The 17,879-nt window shown below is 34.7% G+C and overlaps 1 protein-coding gene across 1 annotated transcript; it reads left to right on the forward strand.

The window, feature by feature from the left end:
* The first annotated feature begins 6,485 nt into the window (after positions 1-6,485).
* On the forward strand, positions 6,486-16,428 carry LOC105178606 (peroxidase 27-like). The gene is made up of 4 exons (XM_011102117.2): positions 6,486-6,731; positions 13,867-14,055; positions 15,104-15,269; positions 16,022-16,428. The coding sequence occupies exons 1-4, from the start codon at positions 6,519-6,521 to the stop codon at positions 16,426-16,428; spliced, it is 975 nt and encodes a 324-aa protein (XP_011100419.1). The 5' UTR covers positions 6,486-6,518.
* The last annotated feature ends 1,451 nt before the right edge of the window (positions 16,429-17,879 follow it).

Raw genomic sequence — 17,879 nt, forward strand, 5'->3', positions numbered from 1 at the left:
TGGACTCGTAATTTTAGAATCCTGTAAGTTTTAATTCAGTGACAATTTTAGTCCTTTCGATCAAAAAATACCAGACTTTAGCCGGACAAATTGGGGCTTAAGGTTACGACTGCCAACTGGGATTGAATTAAATACGTGGTATTCTCGTATGAGGCTGACATAAGAAAAAGAACAAGAAAAAGGAAAAAGGACCCTCTTTCACATTTCTCTCTCTCTACCTGTACAACGGGAAGTGAATGGAAATAAAAATTAGTTGAGGAGGAGTGAATGGAAATGAAAATTGGTTGAGAGGAAATGATGGGTTGGAAAAGGCAAAGCTTTGATCAGACGGTCGGAGCCAAAGTCGTTCATCGGAAAGAGAAATTGAAGGATGAATGTTAGGGTTCAAATTCGCTCTACTCGTATAAGAGAAAGTGAATGGAAATAAAAATTGTTAAGGAAGAGTAAATGAAAATCACAATTGGATTGATGAAAAATGATGGTTGTTAAAGGCGAAACTGTGGTCAGACCGCGCTACACTGTGGTCAGAAGGCTGGCACGGGGGTCGTTCGCCAGAGGGAGAAATTGAGAGATGAAACGTTAGGGTTCAAATTGGCTCCATTCACTTCTCCTCATACGGGTAGAGAGAGAGAGAAAAGTTGAAGAGGGGTCTTTTTCTTTTTTCTTTTTTTTTTTTTTACTTTTTCTTATATCAGCATCCTACGATAATGCCACGTATTTAATTCGAGCCAGTTGGTAGTTGGAATCCTAAGCCCTAATTTGTCCGGCTAAACTTTAGCAATTTTTTTATCAAAGGACTAAAAAATTGTTACTAAATTGAAACATATAGGATTAAAATTGTCAGTCCAATACTTACGAATTACAGGACTAATTTTATCACCCCTATATATATACAGGACTACTTTTACAATTTTGCCTGCCTATAATCAGTAGGCATATTGACTTATTGAAGATTTTCAATTTGGTCGTGAGATAGCCAAAGACTGGGCAACAAATTTGCAATGTTTGAAGGAAAAAATTGTAATTTTTTTTTTTCGTAAGAACTGAATTACTACTCATCAAACTTGTACGATTAAATAACTCTAACCACTATTCTTCAAGATAATAGTTAATCGATCCATAAAAATTTAGGATGGATTATAGTTAGACGTTTTTAAAAATACAAAAAAATTTTCAAAAATATATTTAAAGTTATACTTGCACCTCCTCCGACAATTCAGTTTACAACTCTTCCCTTATGCCGAGGTCGGCAAAAAATACAATATAAACTTTCAATTTCATCCTTCTTTCAATATTTCCATAATAATAATTTTATACTTGTAAGAAAATAAATGTACACATATATATATATAAATATAAAGTTAAAATGGTGTAATTGTAATAAAACATTGTTCTTGAATTATATATAGTCTTTTGATAAAAAGTGGCTGTTGATGAATAAAAAAAACTAGTATTTCTTTTGATAAAACAATAATTAAAATATTAAGACAGAACGAGTACGTGCATGATTTATACGTAATATATGACGTATATATAATTGCATCAAGCTTCAGCACATGCTTCGTCCCATCTGGGCGGCCCCTTCAACCTGTGCTCGTTGACTGTCTGTGGCGTCAATGGCGCTCAATTATCCCTAATGATGTATCACTAAGCGTGATAATGATGGAAAATCATGAACTAATTGTATTAGAAAAAACCATCCAAACGTGAAGAGGAAAGGGACACTTGCACATTAATAGTTCAATGATCAGCTGTATTGTTATTACACCACACCTCGTACACTCTCTAATGATCAAGTGATTAGAGTTAAAGAAAGACAGATGGAACCTCGTATTGTTAATTGTTGTTTAATTACCGAGTAGTTAGCATGTTATTGTTTTGTGGATCATGTGTTAATTGTTTAATGCAAACGGATGATGCTGCAAGTGAAGGATAATAGTTTGATTCATCAACGATGTCTTTTTGTAAGAAAACATATAAAAAAGATATTCTAATTCAAATATAATTTTATTTTTTACATAAATTCAATACAAAAACAAGAACGAACTCGAAAACTAAGAATAAAAACAAAACGAAACAAAGCAGTAAGTTTTCGTATTGATCGTCGTAGAGTATATCTTTTCACTATGATTTTTAAGTTATAGTTATTTATAATATAAAAAATAATTTTTTTAGTGAGAGTTAAATATATTTAAAATCGATCTGCTCGAATCATATGATGGAATGCGATTATCTAGTACTCAACATAATAAGCTAAGATTAAATACAATCTTGGTCTCGTAATTTATGTTATTTAGCGTTTTTGTCCTTTAACTTTTTAGATTTATATTTTGGTCCTGCGTCTTTTTAATTTTCACGACTTTAGTCATTTTTTCCATCTCAGTTCACCTCATCGAGAAAAAAAAGAACTGAAATTTCAAAAATTAAAAAGATGACAAAAATGATGCAAAAAACGTGCCAATAGGTATAATAATTTTTAAAAGGTCATGTGAAAATGCACATGCATTTTTCCGACAAAAAAAAGAGAACTTAAGTTAAAAAGATGCAAATTTTCTATCTATCCTATACCCTATATTATATATAGGGTATATGAAAGCAAAGAAATACACAGATCCCATGTCTTGTCTCATATTTTATTCTAGGCCAAAATACTAATCCTAAAACGTTAAAAAACAAAAAAAATAACTTAAGTTACAAAAGATGCATTTAAGCCTAAACAAGCTGCACGTGTGCTAATGAAAAAAATAAGAAAGTTTGATTTAGTGTTGCAGCAGATGGAGCATTCAGAGTAACCCGAACGAATAATAATTAATTAAGATTGTCTATATAATATTATATATATATATATATATGTATATTTATATGACATGGGGTAATTTTTCTGAAAATCGTACAAGACTTAATACCCCCATAAATATATATATGATATAGGAAATATCTACAAATATCCGAAATGGAAGCTTATTAGGAGATGGCAAAGCGTGTTTCTACGCAGTGCGACTTGACGATGAGCGACTCTGTTTCGCATGAGAACAGCTTCAGTAACTTCAGCCCCTGCTTCACATTAATTGGTATTAATGGGGGTAACCCAATTTTAGCAGTGAAGTGCCAAAAATACCTTTAATGAAGGGAATTTTTATCTTTTTGGAGCTCAGGATCTGTGCACCTGTGAGACGGGTCAGGTAGACCAAAATCCGGACCCATTAAGAGAAAGAAGACCCCAGCAATTGAGGACCGTCCGATCGAGAACACCTGCTCCTCAAATGAGGACACGTGGCCCAAACAACAGTGATCACCTGAGCTCTATAAATACTTCGACGCACCGTTATTTGAGGTAATTGACATCTAACTATCTTCGACCTATTTAGCTTTTGATCGTACATTTTTTATTCGATTCAACTCTTCTAACTTGAGAGTCGGAGGGTCAAAATTGGGGACGAACCCGACGAGCCTCACGTGCTTTCTTGTCCTCAATATCCAACACTGTCTTGATAGAATACGTAAATGAACACAAGGTCGCTGATTTCAATCAAGATCAGATATATTTTGCAACAATTCATTTGAGAAGCATATTTCATTCAGCATCGTAAAACACGACCCAAGAAAAAATTACATACGTCAGTATATATATACATAGTTTGTGTGTGTTTGCTTCTTAATACAGTGATGTAAGAATATTACAGATAACTTCTTCCTCAGAAAATATCATTTTTCGCTCTGATAAATCACAGCTTGGACGGGTATACATATATATATATATATATCCATTGGCAATAATACTATACGTTGTAAGACATTTTATCTTGTAATGTCCGATTAAAGAAATTGAAGATTCCATTGACTCAGATCATGGTAGTGTATGCATATGCACCACTTTCAGGGGTAACATGCGAACATCATTTGATTAATCAAACTTCTATGCTTAATAATTAATTATATTAGAGAAAAAATATTTTATTTAATTTTGTTTACACTTTATATAGATGACCCTCTCACTAGATCTACGCGGGTTCGGATTCTTTTGAACCCTTAACTGAAATATATGCTTCATAAACAAATTATTAATCAGTGAAAAAAATAGCATATTAATAATCTCCAGAGCGAATGTCACACCCTCATTTTATTAGGTTTATTACTACATGTTACGGGTAATGTCTTTTAGGTTAGTTTAAATCTTTCTGCTATAAGGCCTACAAAACAACCTACGTACTTTCAAAGTCATACAAAGAAGGTTCCGGCAATAATTCTTAATGCCTAAATCAGAGAGACAAGGTCGTAAAAATGCTAATTAAGGCATCAAAAGTTATACTTGCGGATGCATGGAGGACGGCTATTTATAGGTTTCATATCACAAACACTAAAATGATAAGACGATCTCGGAGGGTTCACATATATTAGAGCTTTTGGAGGTAGCGGTGTTAGGTTGTAAAGACTCTAAACTAATAAAATAAAGTCAGAACTGTCTACAAATTGAAATAGAACTGTCGGTAAAGTTTAAGTATGAGCTTCACAAAAGTAACCGTACATCACTATCATAAAAAATTGGTGGAGAAAATTATCAACTTTAATTAGATGTAGGTGTTCAAGATCAATACTATCTACCACGATCAGAAATGTATGAAAATGAGAATATGTTTGGATTAGTTAATGAGTGTGTGTTATATTAACAGTGGTGTCAAATCAATAGATTTTTTTAACTTGATAAAAGTGATATTTAGTTTTCTATTATTAGTGGTTATGTCAATTCAAATAAAATTTTTATTTAAATGAAATTGCTAGTTGAATCTTTTATTCATTTAGAATTGTTAGTAATGTTATGTCAAAGTAAAATAAAAAAATTATATATTGATTTGTAAGATTTATGATTGAAAAATTATTATATATGCAAGTATATAAAAAAGTAATGATTAAGATGAGAATGATATGTGATGCGTGCGAAAAATAGCATGGATTTCAGTAAATATGGACTATTGTTCGAATTTTGGGCCGAAACGTATGCGGGGTTTGAGGAGAGGACCTGCAAAAAAAATGTTAGTACTCTGGCACTCAAGTTAGTATTGGATTTATGAGGATATAAAGCCAAAATAATAAATAAATTCGAATGAAATTGAGATATGGTGAATAAGATTGATAAAGAATGCAAGAACAAGTAATGATTGTAAATTGCTTGAAAAATTGCTTTTTGAGTGAGAGTCGTTCTCCATATGGAGATCTGTATTTAGAGGGGAAGTACCCCCATCTGCAAGTGGTCTAACCTACTCCGAGAAACTCGCAGAAGTTGGTTGGATAAGGAATAAAATCCTCCTTATCCATGTGTGGATGTGCTTTACTAGAATTTTCCTTCACCTTGGGAGATCCCACGCCTGTGAGGAGTGCTTTTTGTCAGAGAGCCCTTCCTTGCTTACATGGGTAGTGGGCTTCCCTTGAGCTGATGTGGTCCAAGGTAGCTACTGTTACCCAGGTCAATTAGGTGCCATGTTGGAGCCTGGACTGCTTTTACCTATCGCCAGTCGTGGTTAATTAGTATTCACCATAATATCTAGTTTTTAATTATAGTAATTAATCGTGGCTCAAAAATGTCTTTTTTTAATTCTAGTGTTAATTATATCAAAAATTAATATATGTACAATCCCATTATCAGTATTTAAGTTCTAGATTGAATTTAAATCTATCAACTGTTTTAATTTATATTTAAAAATTATTCGAACAATGTATTTGAAAATTGGAACATAAGAATTGATTGTTACATATATGTATCCAATTACTAGCTCCAACAATTGAAGTCTTGATCAAAACCGTAAGTAAACCGTTGTATATCTATATCAATATTATTATAAAACAAAATTCTTTTCCGTATCAACTTTTGAGTATCTATACTTATTTTCTAATTCATTTATTTCCTTAAAAAAAATAATCAAATAATAATTTTAATATTTTTCAATAATCTCACAATTATAATTTAATTGTTTTTTCACTCAACTTACATCTCCACGTTTCTCTATCATTTTACTTTTGCATGTTTCTTTTTCTCACAAATATTTATATTTTTAATAAATTTATAATTATAATTTATTTTTTCTTTTCTGTTTCTCCATGTTTCTTTTCTTACATACTCATTTCGTTCTCCTCCCACCACACCATGTTTATTTCTTTTCACAAATTTCCATTTTCTATTTATTTCAAGTCACATTTTTTTTTATATGCTTGCGGAAACAACGTACGACAATTATTACAATAAGGTCAAATCTAAATAATTAAGTTGTAACACAGCACCACATGCTGTTTTTCAATATCTTATACACAGAGTCAAGTAAAGATTATTTATATCAACTTGACAAGAATAAAATTTATGGTCAAGAGCTACTAGTTCAAGTGACAACTATGGTACAACAAATTTCTTTTAAATTTGTCCTCAACCAGACAGTCTATATATACCATCTTTGGATGTCGATCGAACAAAACAAGAGAACCTCAGCCAAAATTGTCTGAGATTTTCTCATTTGATCGACAACGACAGAATGGCTTTCACTAAGCATATTCTTGTCATTCTTGTTCTTCTTGGCATCTTCAACATATGCAATGCTCAAGGGCTGAAGCTCGGCTTCTACAAGAAGACATGTCCGCCCGCTGAGGCGATCGTTAAACGGGAAACTGCTCGTATAATTTCTGTTGCTCCAACTCTTGCCGCCCCTCTGCTGAGAATGCATTTACTGCCCCGTATATTAAGGGGGGTAGCATTTCAGGGACTATAGTTAAGGGTGTAGCAAATAGCATCCCAGAATTAATTTTTTTTTGGCTATTGAAGGACTCCGGCAATCGGAATTTTCAAATGTACCGGAAAATGCTTACCTGGACAAAAATTAGGGTTCGAATTTGGGGATTTTGCTGATGTGGCGGGGGGGGTAATGAATTATTGCCATATAAGCTGCTGACGTGGCTGTGGTGTAGATTTAATTGCCAACTTGTCCGTTGACGTGGAAAATAACTTAAAAAACAAAAACAAAAACAAAAACAAAAACAAAAACAAAAACAAAAACAAAACAAAACGGCAACAAAGAAACGCGTACGTCATTTTCTTTCCCAAATCGACAGACAAAGAACCCTAATCCCCAACAATCCCCAACCCTAATCTTTGATCATATCACCTGAAGAAGACGACGAATAGAGAGCACCAAAGACAAGAAAATGGTGGTTATACGGAGCAAGCGTCACCTAAACCTCCCACCTCCTTTATACCGTAAGTTTCCCTCTTCTTGTCTGTGGTCCCCCATTGCCCCTCTTTGTCTCCCACTGTGTTTTCATTTTAATACGCATTTTGTGGTCCCTCTTTGTCTCCCACTGCGTTTTCATTTTAATTGTTCGAGGAAAAACATGTGGGGGGATGTTATCTTTCTGTATCAGTATGTGGGGGTATGAAGAAATTAATTTTTTTTTGTTGTTTCTATTTTTAATATGTAAAGTTGTGAAAGACCCTCCAAGCGGTAGGGCTTTCGCCTCAATCCAGTTATGTATAACTGAGGGAGGAAGTGTGTGCTTCGTTAGGTCTCGTCTTCCAAGTCCAATCGAGCAAATTCCTGTACTATGTCTTTCATATTTTGCTTTGAACCTCCAATAGAATTCGAGTCAACTGTAAGCACATGCATACCACTAGAACTGTCACAGACGCAGATTAACCTGAAAAGGATGAGTAAGAACGGTTAGGAAAATTAATCAGTACAAGCCAACTTAATATGCTAAGCCTTAACCATTACCTGCCAGACAGAATGGAGCCATTAGACATCACTTGGGTGTTCTCATCTACATAAGCAGATGAAGTAATTGGATGTCCAATTGCATGCTTCCAGATTAGATTACCTGTTCCCTGGAATTAAAGACAACAGAATGATTAATCTACATATACTTCTTTTGAGCATATACATTTGGCCAATGTTAAGAATATTCAAGTGAAAGTGTATCAGCAGAGAATTTAAGTAGTAGGAGATCTTGAACTTTAGTTTTTAGATTATGAATGATTGATAAACTAAATGGCAGTTTCCAATAATCTGAATTGTGTTAAATTAAGAGTATGAACTGATTGTTAAATAGAATTGTAACATAAGAGTTAACTGACATGGCAATACTTGAGATGTTATTCTTAAAGGCCAGTTTGAGTTGATTTTAGACTAAGAACCTGCTACAGTGTAAGTTTCATAAGACTTGATTTTCCAAGCACAAATAAGTAATGCTATATGAACAGGTAATTGGCTCTACTTAACAAAGAACCTGGTAACCAGAACATTATGCACAAAATGTTCAGTGAAAACAAGTATATGTAGACAACCAATCTCTGGAGCATATGAGTACCTGCATAGGATGTGAATCAATTGACTTTGGAATCAAAGTTATATTATCTAAGGCAAAATGGCAGCATGAAATATAGAGTTGCTGAATTTGCACACGTTCACTGGTTGGTGATGGTGATATTTAATTTAGTATTATTTTGTTTCTGTTTGCTTAGTCTGTTGGTGATGGTGATATTTCTAATTTAGTATTATTTTTTTTCTGCTTGCTTAGTCTGTTGGTGATGGTGATATTTCTAATTTAGTATTATTTTTTTGATTGGTTTTTAATTTACAGATCCTGACAGTAGTTCAACTACTGTCACATATTATTATGGGGGAAAATTTAGCCCAAGTAATTGTACTATTCCTTATTATATTGGTGGCGAGGTTGCTAAGTTTGACTATGTAGACTCAAGTCACATATGTTTTGCAAACCTTAATTTGTTCTGTGATAAATTAGGGTTGGTTGGTGATAAGAGATACTATAAGAAAGTAAAAACTGGTTTTCAGCTCCTAACTACAGATTCACAGTGTTTAGAGTTGGGGAGGGAGTACAGGCATGCGAGGGATGTCCCTGTATATGTTGAGATGTTTAGTGAGGGGGGTAGAAAAGATGATGTTAATGATGAAGATGAGGATTCAGACTTGTTTGATTCTGATTATGATATATCAACAGAGGTAGAAGATGATGACATATTATTTGATGATTATGTGGATGATAAAACAACATCAGATTTAGAAGTTGATGATGAAAACAACTCTGATGGTCTAAGTGGGTCTAGTGATGATGGTGAGACAGATATTATGGGTGATGAGATTGATCTAAATGAAAATAAAGTCAGTGATGATGAGCAAAGTGAATCTAGCTACCCTATTTTTAATCCTGCTGAAAAATTTGATCCAACATTTACATTGGGGATGATGTTTAGCACAAAGGGTGAGCTTAGAAATGCTATTCAGTCACATGCAATTAAGACAAGAAGACATATAATTTGCACAAAAAGTGACCCAAGCAGATACTATGCTAAATGTGGTGATACAAATTGTGATTGGAGGTTACATGCCCGTAAAGTAAAAGATGAATGCACTTTTCAGATTAGGGATTACAACCCTAAACACAAGTGTGCCAAGACTTTCAATCTAAAAAATGTAAAGTCTAGTTGGCTCTGTGATAAATATCTTGACAAATTCAAATCTGATCCCAAGAGGTCTGTGAAGGGGTTTAGAGTGGATGCTATAAATGAGATTAGATGTCATATCTCCAAAGATCAAGCATATAGAGCCAAAAGAAAAGCATTGAAAAAACTTGAGGGCAGTCCTGAGTACCAATATACAAGACTTTGGGATTATGCAGATGAGATTAGAAGAACCAATCCAGGTAGCACTGTCATTGTGGGGACTGAAGATGTGGGAGGAGAAAACAGATTTAGTAAGTTTTATGTTTGTTTTTCAGCAATGAAAATTGGTTTCAAAGAGGGGTGTAGGAAGATAATTGGTGTTGATGGGTGCCACTTAAAGGGGCCTCATGGGGGAATTCTTCTAACTGCAGTAGGGGTGGATCCAAACAACAATCTTTACCCAATTGCATATGCTGTTGTAAACACAGAATCAAGGGAAACTTGGGAGTGGTTTTTGATTTTGTTGAAAACTGATTTGGCTATTGAAAATCAGAGTGAATATGTGTTTATGTCTGACAAACAAAAAGGATTAATTCAAGCTTTTCAAGAAGTGTTACCTGCTGCACCTCATAGGTTCTGTGTAAGGCATATGCACAGTAACTTCAAAAATGCAGGTTTTAGAGGGTTGGCATTCAAGCATGCCTTATGGAGAGCTGCAAAGGCATGTAACAAAGGTGAGTTTAAGGCTAGAATGAGGGATATCCAAGTGCTTGATCAAACTGCCTTTGATTGGTTTTCTGATAAACCTCCTGAACAGTGGAGTAGGTCACACTTTAGTCCAAATGTAAAGTGTGATATGTTGCTGAACAATTGTTGTGAGACTTTCAATATGATGATATTGGATGCTAGGGAGAAGCCAATACTGACTATGTTAGAGTGGATAAGGGAATTTTTTATGAAGAGATTGCAGGAAAATAGGGACATGGCTGAAGCAAAATGGAAAGACAGAATCTGCCCAAGAATAAGAAAAATACTTGACAAACATATAGAAAAAGTTGGTGACTGTATTCCTATCAAAGCTGATAATTTTCATTATCAGATATCATGCTTTGATGGTGGTCAGTATGCAGTGGACTTGTCAAACCATACTTGCAGTTGTAGGAAGTGGGAACTCAGTGGGATTCCTTGTAAGCATGCCATCTCAGCAATCTTAAATCAGAAAGATGATCCTGAGGATTACATTGATGACTGTTATTCTGTAATTGCTTACAAGAGGATTTATGCTAGTGCAATAATGCCAATTAGTGGTGAGAATCAGTGGAATGAGACATGCTTCATACCTCCATTGCCACCAAGGTTTGGCAGAAGGAGTGGAAGACCTTCCAGTGCACGTAGAAGAGATGCAGATGAGCCTATGCCAAAGAAGAAAAAAGGGAAGAAAGGTAATGGGATGAAGCTGAAAAGACAACAGACAACAGTCAAATGCTCTAAGTGTGGCCAGGAGAAGCATAATGCAAGGACATGCCCAAAGACTGATCTATCTCAGTGGTATGAAGAAATTACAGATTTGACAGTTGAAGATAATGTATTGACAGCTGATGAAGCTTTACCAACAAAGCTAAATGTAAGGAAGAGAGGGAGGATTTCAACACAGCAATCTCAAAATAAAGTGGTTTGTTCCCAATTTTCTGATTTGTTTTTTTTTTTGCTTCAGTTGTATTCTGCTAGTGTTGACAACTTCTTCTGATATTATTTGCAGGTGGCAGACAAAGGAAAAAATAAGGTCACTGATGAGGCTCCAATTATTTTAGCCCCAATTACTGTAAGTATTTTTATAGTTGTATTTTTATAGGCTCCAATTATTTTGTTATAGTTTTGACAATTTGTTTCGATGTTTCTTAGGGGAAAGGCAAAGGAAAAAAGAAGGTGACAAATGAGGCAGAAGTGATGCAAGTGGACAATGAGGTAGAAATTATTCTACCCCCAATTACTGTAAGTATTTTTATAGTTGTCTTTTTCTTAAGATTTTGTATGTTTTCTAGTTGTCTTGTCATAGTTTATTTCGATGTATCTTAGGGGAAAGGCAAAGGAAAAGAGAAGGTGACAAATGAGTCCAGAAATGACGCAAGTGGACAATGAGGCAGAAATTATTCTACCCCCAATTACTGTAAGTATTACTTTACATCTTTTTGCAGCTTTCTTTCACAATTTATTTCACACTTTTCCCTTTTCATGCAGAGCCTAGTCACCTCACAATCTGCAGAAAATGAGAATGAGATCTTCACTACACTCCAAGTGCCCAATCTAGTTTCCAACTCTCCACAATACACTAAGGGACCTTCAATGTACACTCAACTACAGAGTGTTGGACTTCCCATGAGTGCAACATCAAGGGTAAATATTAGAGCCCCACCTCCTATGCTTGGTAGTCAATACAGTGTCACACAGCATCCAGTCCAAGAACATTTTCCAGTTATCATGCAAGGGGGAAAGAAATTCATCACATTGTCAAACTTGCACAGCTTAAGCTCAAAAGGGCCTCCAAGAAGCAGTAGCAACAACTCATAAGAAACATAAACTTAACTTGTACTTTTGACATTTTGGATTGTTTTGTGATTTTCACTTGTTTGGCATTTTGGCATGATGTTTTGGCAGGATTTTATACTTTTTGTGAGCCCTTTAGATTGCCATTGTTTGGCAAACTTAGTCTTATTCAAACATCATGTTTTGAGGTGATCAAGTTAATATAATCATCTTTACTGTTTTTATGTCTTTACTGTTGTTTTTAGTATAATCTATTATTTAATGTTTATAGCTTATTCACATATTCACAGGTTATAACTTAAGACAATTTAAACATATAAACAAACAAAATGCTTACTAATCCTTAAAAATAAAGCTCATGATGCTTACTAGTGTAAATTTTACATAGCAAAACAACACCATCACAGCAAAACTCCATCCATTACATAGCAAAACAACACCATCACAGCAAAACTCCATCCATTACATAGCAAAACACCATGAATTACATAATCCTTACACAAATTACACCATTACATAGCAAAACACCATCAATTACACCATCAATTACACAATCAATTACATCAAAACTCCATTTATGCACGACTTCCTAGCATCCAAACACAAATAAAAAAAAACCATGACAAGAAAAGCAATTTCAAGTAAAATTTCATCTTCTTTTCCATCTTTGTCTTATCCATTTCTAGCTGATTCATCTTCCTCACCAACCCAGGAATTATAGACCTTGCTCTTGAGCACATTGGAGGATCTTCCCACTGGAAGAATCTACACCCATTATTCTACATTTCTCACCAAAAATAAAAAAAAAAATTTGAGAGTATGAAAAACGGAAAAATAGAAAGAAAAAATGAACTTCTCTCTACATACCTTGTAGTCATGGCATGAATGGAATCGTCTACCTGGGTTTTGGTCAGTCCAAGATGTGCGAATGTAAGCTGGCTTACCACAATAACATTGTGTCCAACTGGGCATGGAAGACATCACGGAATCTTCGCACTGTCGGGCTCGGAGCAAGGGAAATGGTGGCGGGTTGGACTCGGAGCAAGGGAAATGGTGGCGGGTTGGGCTCGGAGCAAGGGAAATGGTGGCGGGTTGGGCTCGGTCGTCTTCTTCAGCTGCAGGGATGGGATTGGGAGTGTTGGGGGTTAGAGATTTTTGTCTGAGAGAAGAATACCTCGGTCGATTTCAGCGGGAGAAGATTTCTTCTTTTATTTTGGGTTTTATTTTTTGTTTTCATTTTTCTTTTGTGTTTTTTAGCTTAGTTGGCAATAATTCATTACCCCCCCGCCACATCAGCAAAATCCCCAAATTCGAACTCTAATTTTTGTCCAGGTAAGCATTTTCCGGTACATTTGAAAATTCCGATTGCCGGAGTCCTTCAATAGCCAAAAAAAAATTAATTCTGGGATGCTATTTGCTACACCCTTAACTACAGTCCCTGAAATGCTACCCCCCCTAATATACGGGGCAGTAAATGCAATTAAGCCGAGTATGTCAATATTGCATTTTTTGTTCGTCTTCTTTCGTACTTGTTATGGAACGATTAACCAATTCCTTTGAAACGAAATAATGGAATTTCAAACATGCATGTGCATGTGCATTTACCATATTTATAGAAAAAATACGACTTTTTATCATGATCAAAAAAATCGCTACATGTACTAATTAAATAATAATTACCACGCCTGTCCAGTGGCTATTATAAGTTGTCAGTTATGTACGCGACGCTAAGATATTCAACATAGCTAAAAATCATGGTAATTATTGATTAATTGTAGTTAAAACTTAAATTTTGACATTGATTTTGTTTGACGGTGCTAAATAGTACTGATTTGCCGCGATCTTTTAAGTGGTGATAGTTAATGTAGTGTACATGTTTGCAGGGTTGCGATGGTTCGGTGCTGTTGAATTCAACCGGAAACAATCAAGCTGAGAAGGATGCATTTCCAAATCTATCCCTTAGAGGGTTCGGATCAATCGACAGAGTGAAATCTGCGGTGGAGAAGAAGTGCCCTGGTGTTGTTTCTTGTGCTGATATCCTAGCTTTGGTTGCTCGTGATGCAGTTTCCCTTGTAAGTGACGTGATTGCTTTTCTATTCTATTAGGCCAAACTTTTAAAATTTGATGGTAGGAATTTCAAATTTCTAATAATAAAATTTTCATATTTTTTTATTAGAAATGATTTTAAGTCTTTCATATCTCATTTTGAACTACATATTGTGAAATATCGATGGATTTAATTTTTTTTTTTAATATGGAGCCATTTCAGATTATTTTTTCTAATTCTTTTTTAAAATTTAGATCATTCCGTCGGCACAAAAAAAAAAATTTATTTCCTACAGTACTATAAATTACTACTGTTTAAAAACCATCGTAATCAAATAAAATCAATACGAAAACTTAAATTTTAACTATGTTTAATCAATATTCGTTATGGTTTTAATTGTGACCAAAATATTTATTATAGATTTTAGCCGAACTAATGTTTTGATCTCGATTATAGAAATAACGTTGCATAGCCGTGATTAATTATTATTTATCTATAATTATTTACTTCTAACTATGATAATAAATTACAACAAAAAGTCATAATTCTTTTAGTGCATCCAAGTACAGCCTTATAAAATTAATCCCTATGTTTGGTTTCATGTTTGGACATTTCTCGAAACAAGATAAAACACACATAATGTTTATTTTTTTATTTTTTTGGATAAAGTATTTTTTTTTTACACCTTATCTATGTATTTTTTTATTTTTCAACTTTCTATATATAATGTACATATATAAAATATAAAAGAGACATGATTTTACAATGAACAATTTTGTCCAAAAAATACAATATATATATGTTTATAAATAAAAATATATATAAAAAAGACTTGATTTGAGAATTAACATTAATTTTTGTCTATTAAATTCCAACATCATACCTACACCATTTATTTTAAAATATTCTAAATTAAATCAAAATATAAATCCAAACATACCATCTATCTCCTACACACACTTAGTTATCTCTATTTTTCTCACTCTATCTCCAAAAACACCAAAACAAGACATTGAAAACACAAATCTAAACACTACAAATGTATTCTAATTTCTTGGGATTTATGTGGACAGCTAAATGGACCTTTCTGGCCAGTACCCTTGGGAAGAAGAGATGGGAGAGTGTCAAACAGCTCTGAGGCGTTGGCCAATCTTCCACCTCCTTCTTTCAACATCACTCAATTGAAATCATCATTTGCCTCAAAGGGCTTGAGTACAAAGGACCTCGTAGTTTTGTCAGGTATATATATGAATATGATGATATTGTTCTGTATAATGTTATCAATGTGGTTCATATATACTTTGTGGGTGAGGGTGTTTTTAGAAACATGAAGGAGGTTTATGGATAGAAGAATCGGTCTCTGAAAACCTATTTGCTTACCACGTATTTCTATGAATCGCATGCTTTCAGTGAATGCGTTTAGGGTAGATCATATTTTCGGTCCATCGTGTTGCCAGTGTTTGACAATGGAGGGAACATACAAATCTTTAGAGTTTTGGTATTTAGGCATTGATTTAGGATTATTTTTTTCCGGTAAATGTAATTTTCATAAATAGAAAAAGACATAATACAACAATCATGAATCAAGTAGTGTTTCCTTCGACAGGCCAAGGGATACGCCACAATCTGATTTATAACTATTTTGTTAAATAAGATTTTGATGGAGGCATTTAGCCTGTTAGCTACACGGCTTGGGTGCTACATGGTGTGGCGCGATACAGCCGTGTCCGGAGCTCCATTAGTTTTAGCATTCAATTTGATGGTCGAACTAAATCTGTAAAAATTTGTATATTAATGGTTAAATTGTGGCACAAAAATATTAGGGATCAAAAGCGAATAAATGGATATAGACTAAAAAATGTGATTTTCCCAATGCATTTAGGTTGATAAATTCTCAATTAAAAGATTAATTCTTAATCAAATATTGCAAAATCATTCAAAATTTTATAACTATTATCAAGCATCTTACAAGATTTAAGTTTTGAATGTAGGAAGCCACACTATTGGAACATCTCACTGCTCCAGCTTCACCAGCCGTTTGTACAACTTCACCGGTAGGGGTGACAGTGACCCGTCGTTGGACTCAAACTACGTTGCTCAATTGAAGAGGAAGTGCAGCGCAACAGACACCACAACACTCGTGGAGATGGATCCCGGAAGCTTCAAAACGTTTGACGAAGGTTATTACACCCTTGTAACCAAAAGAAGAGGGCTTTTTACATCTGATTCAGCTCTTCTGGATGATGGTGAGACGAGGGCTTACGTTAGGCGTCAAGCTACCTTTAAGGGATCAACTTTCCTCAAAGACTTTGCCAAGTCCATGGTGAAAATGGGCAAGATTGGTGTCCTAACTGGGAACCAAGGTGAGATTAGGAGAAGATGTGCTTTTGTTAATTAATGAAATATTGGTATTTCAGTTCATCATGACCACTTTTTTATCTTTTCATGAGATATATTGTCTTGCCCAAGAGAGATTGGAACTCCTGTTAATGTTGTATTGATTTTTTGATTCTGTTTGATTTCTTGTATGCAATAATTTGAGTTTGTACAACATGAATGTGAAATTATATATAGTGGTCTTTCCTGAGATTCAAAATGACTGTTGCTTCATTCCTTAATTCATCTATTAGAGTGTAGAGTCTGACGTAACTTTGCATCAGTGTCAAGTCTGATGCTCAAAGCATGCCCGTCTGCAGCAACCCATAACCTTGACAAGCAGTTGCTAAAGCCAACGTGCAAATCATACTATAAAGAAGACAAAAAATAAAAGAAAAAACATATACAAAGCAACTTCATTCTAGCAAAATTATAATCCAAATCGACATAACATAAAATTCCTAAAGTCATAGACAAGTTTAGAATAGACGCATTGCAATATCAATGAAACATATATGAACATAGCGGGTAAACTAACCAAAGCCCCGTTCAAAATCTAGAAACTCACTTTAGTCTTTTAGTGGCGGCATTTGTAACGGTATTTACAATGGATTGTCGTTGCTTTATTAACTTTGCGACGGGAGACCAACCATCTGATAGGTGGAGTTTGAAAAAATTCCTGACCAAATAAGAGATCCCCTCTAAAGAATTGCAACGACTATGGACAGCTTCGATCTGTTCCCATCACAAGGTATGCCAATTGGATGGAATATATTTTAACTAATTTTGAGATGGTTTTTGCAACCACACTATGATGTAATATTATAAGTATTATTTTTGAACATTTGGGACGAACTTTTAGATAGTTAACTGTCCCAACATTTGCCAAAAGGCAAAATTGCAAAATTAGTCCTGTAAGTATAGGGGGGTGGCAAAATTAATCCTGCAACTACTGAACTGGCAATTTTAGTCCTATATGTTTTCATTTAGTGGCAATTTTGGTCCTTCCGACCAAAATTACCCAAAAATTAGCCGGAAAAATTGAGGTTTAGGGTTTCGATTGCCAACTGGTCTCTACTTAAACACGTGACATCTTACATGGCTGCTGACTGGTAATTCTGGTCGGAAGGACCAAAATTGCTACTAAATTAAAACATATAGGACTAAAATTGCCACTAAAATAAAACATTAAGGAGAAGTCTTGGATGTAACGTTGACGAAAACTGATCGGAGGGATGTGTGCGCCATGGGGAGCGAACACAAAGGTGTTGGTCCGTCAACCAGATAATCGCTGGTGACGGAGATATGACGGAAAAATCAATGGTGGGCGCGGAGAAAAAGTGACGAAAATAAAAATGAAGAGAATCGACCGAATAGTTGATGAAAATGGATGGGCTTGGGTGCAATCAACTCGCAGGAGGATGGGGAGTTGATTGGTGGTGGTCTCGAACAGTGGGTAGGTCGGACAGTGGT

The sequence above is a fragment of the Sesamum indicum genome, linkage group LG12 (assembly GCF_026168435.1).
Source record: "Sesamum indicum cultivar Baizhima isolate 11 linkage group LG12, ASM2616843v1, whole genome shotgun sequence".
NCBI classification, from domain to species: Eukaryota; Viridiplantae; Streptophyta; class Magnoliopsida; order Lamiales; family Pedaliaceae; genus Sesamum; species Sesamum indicum.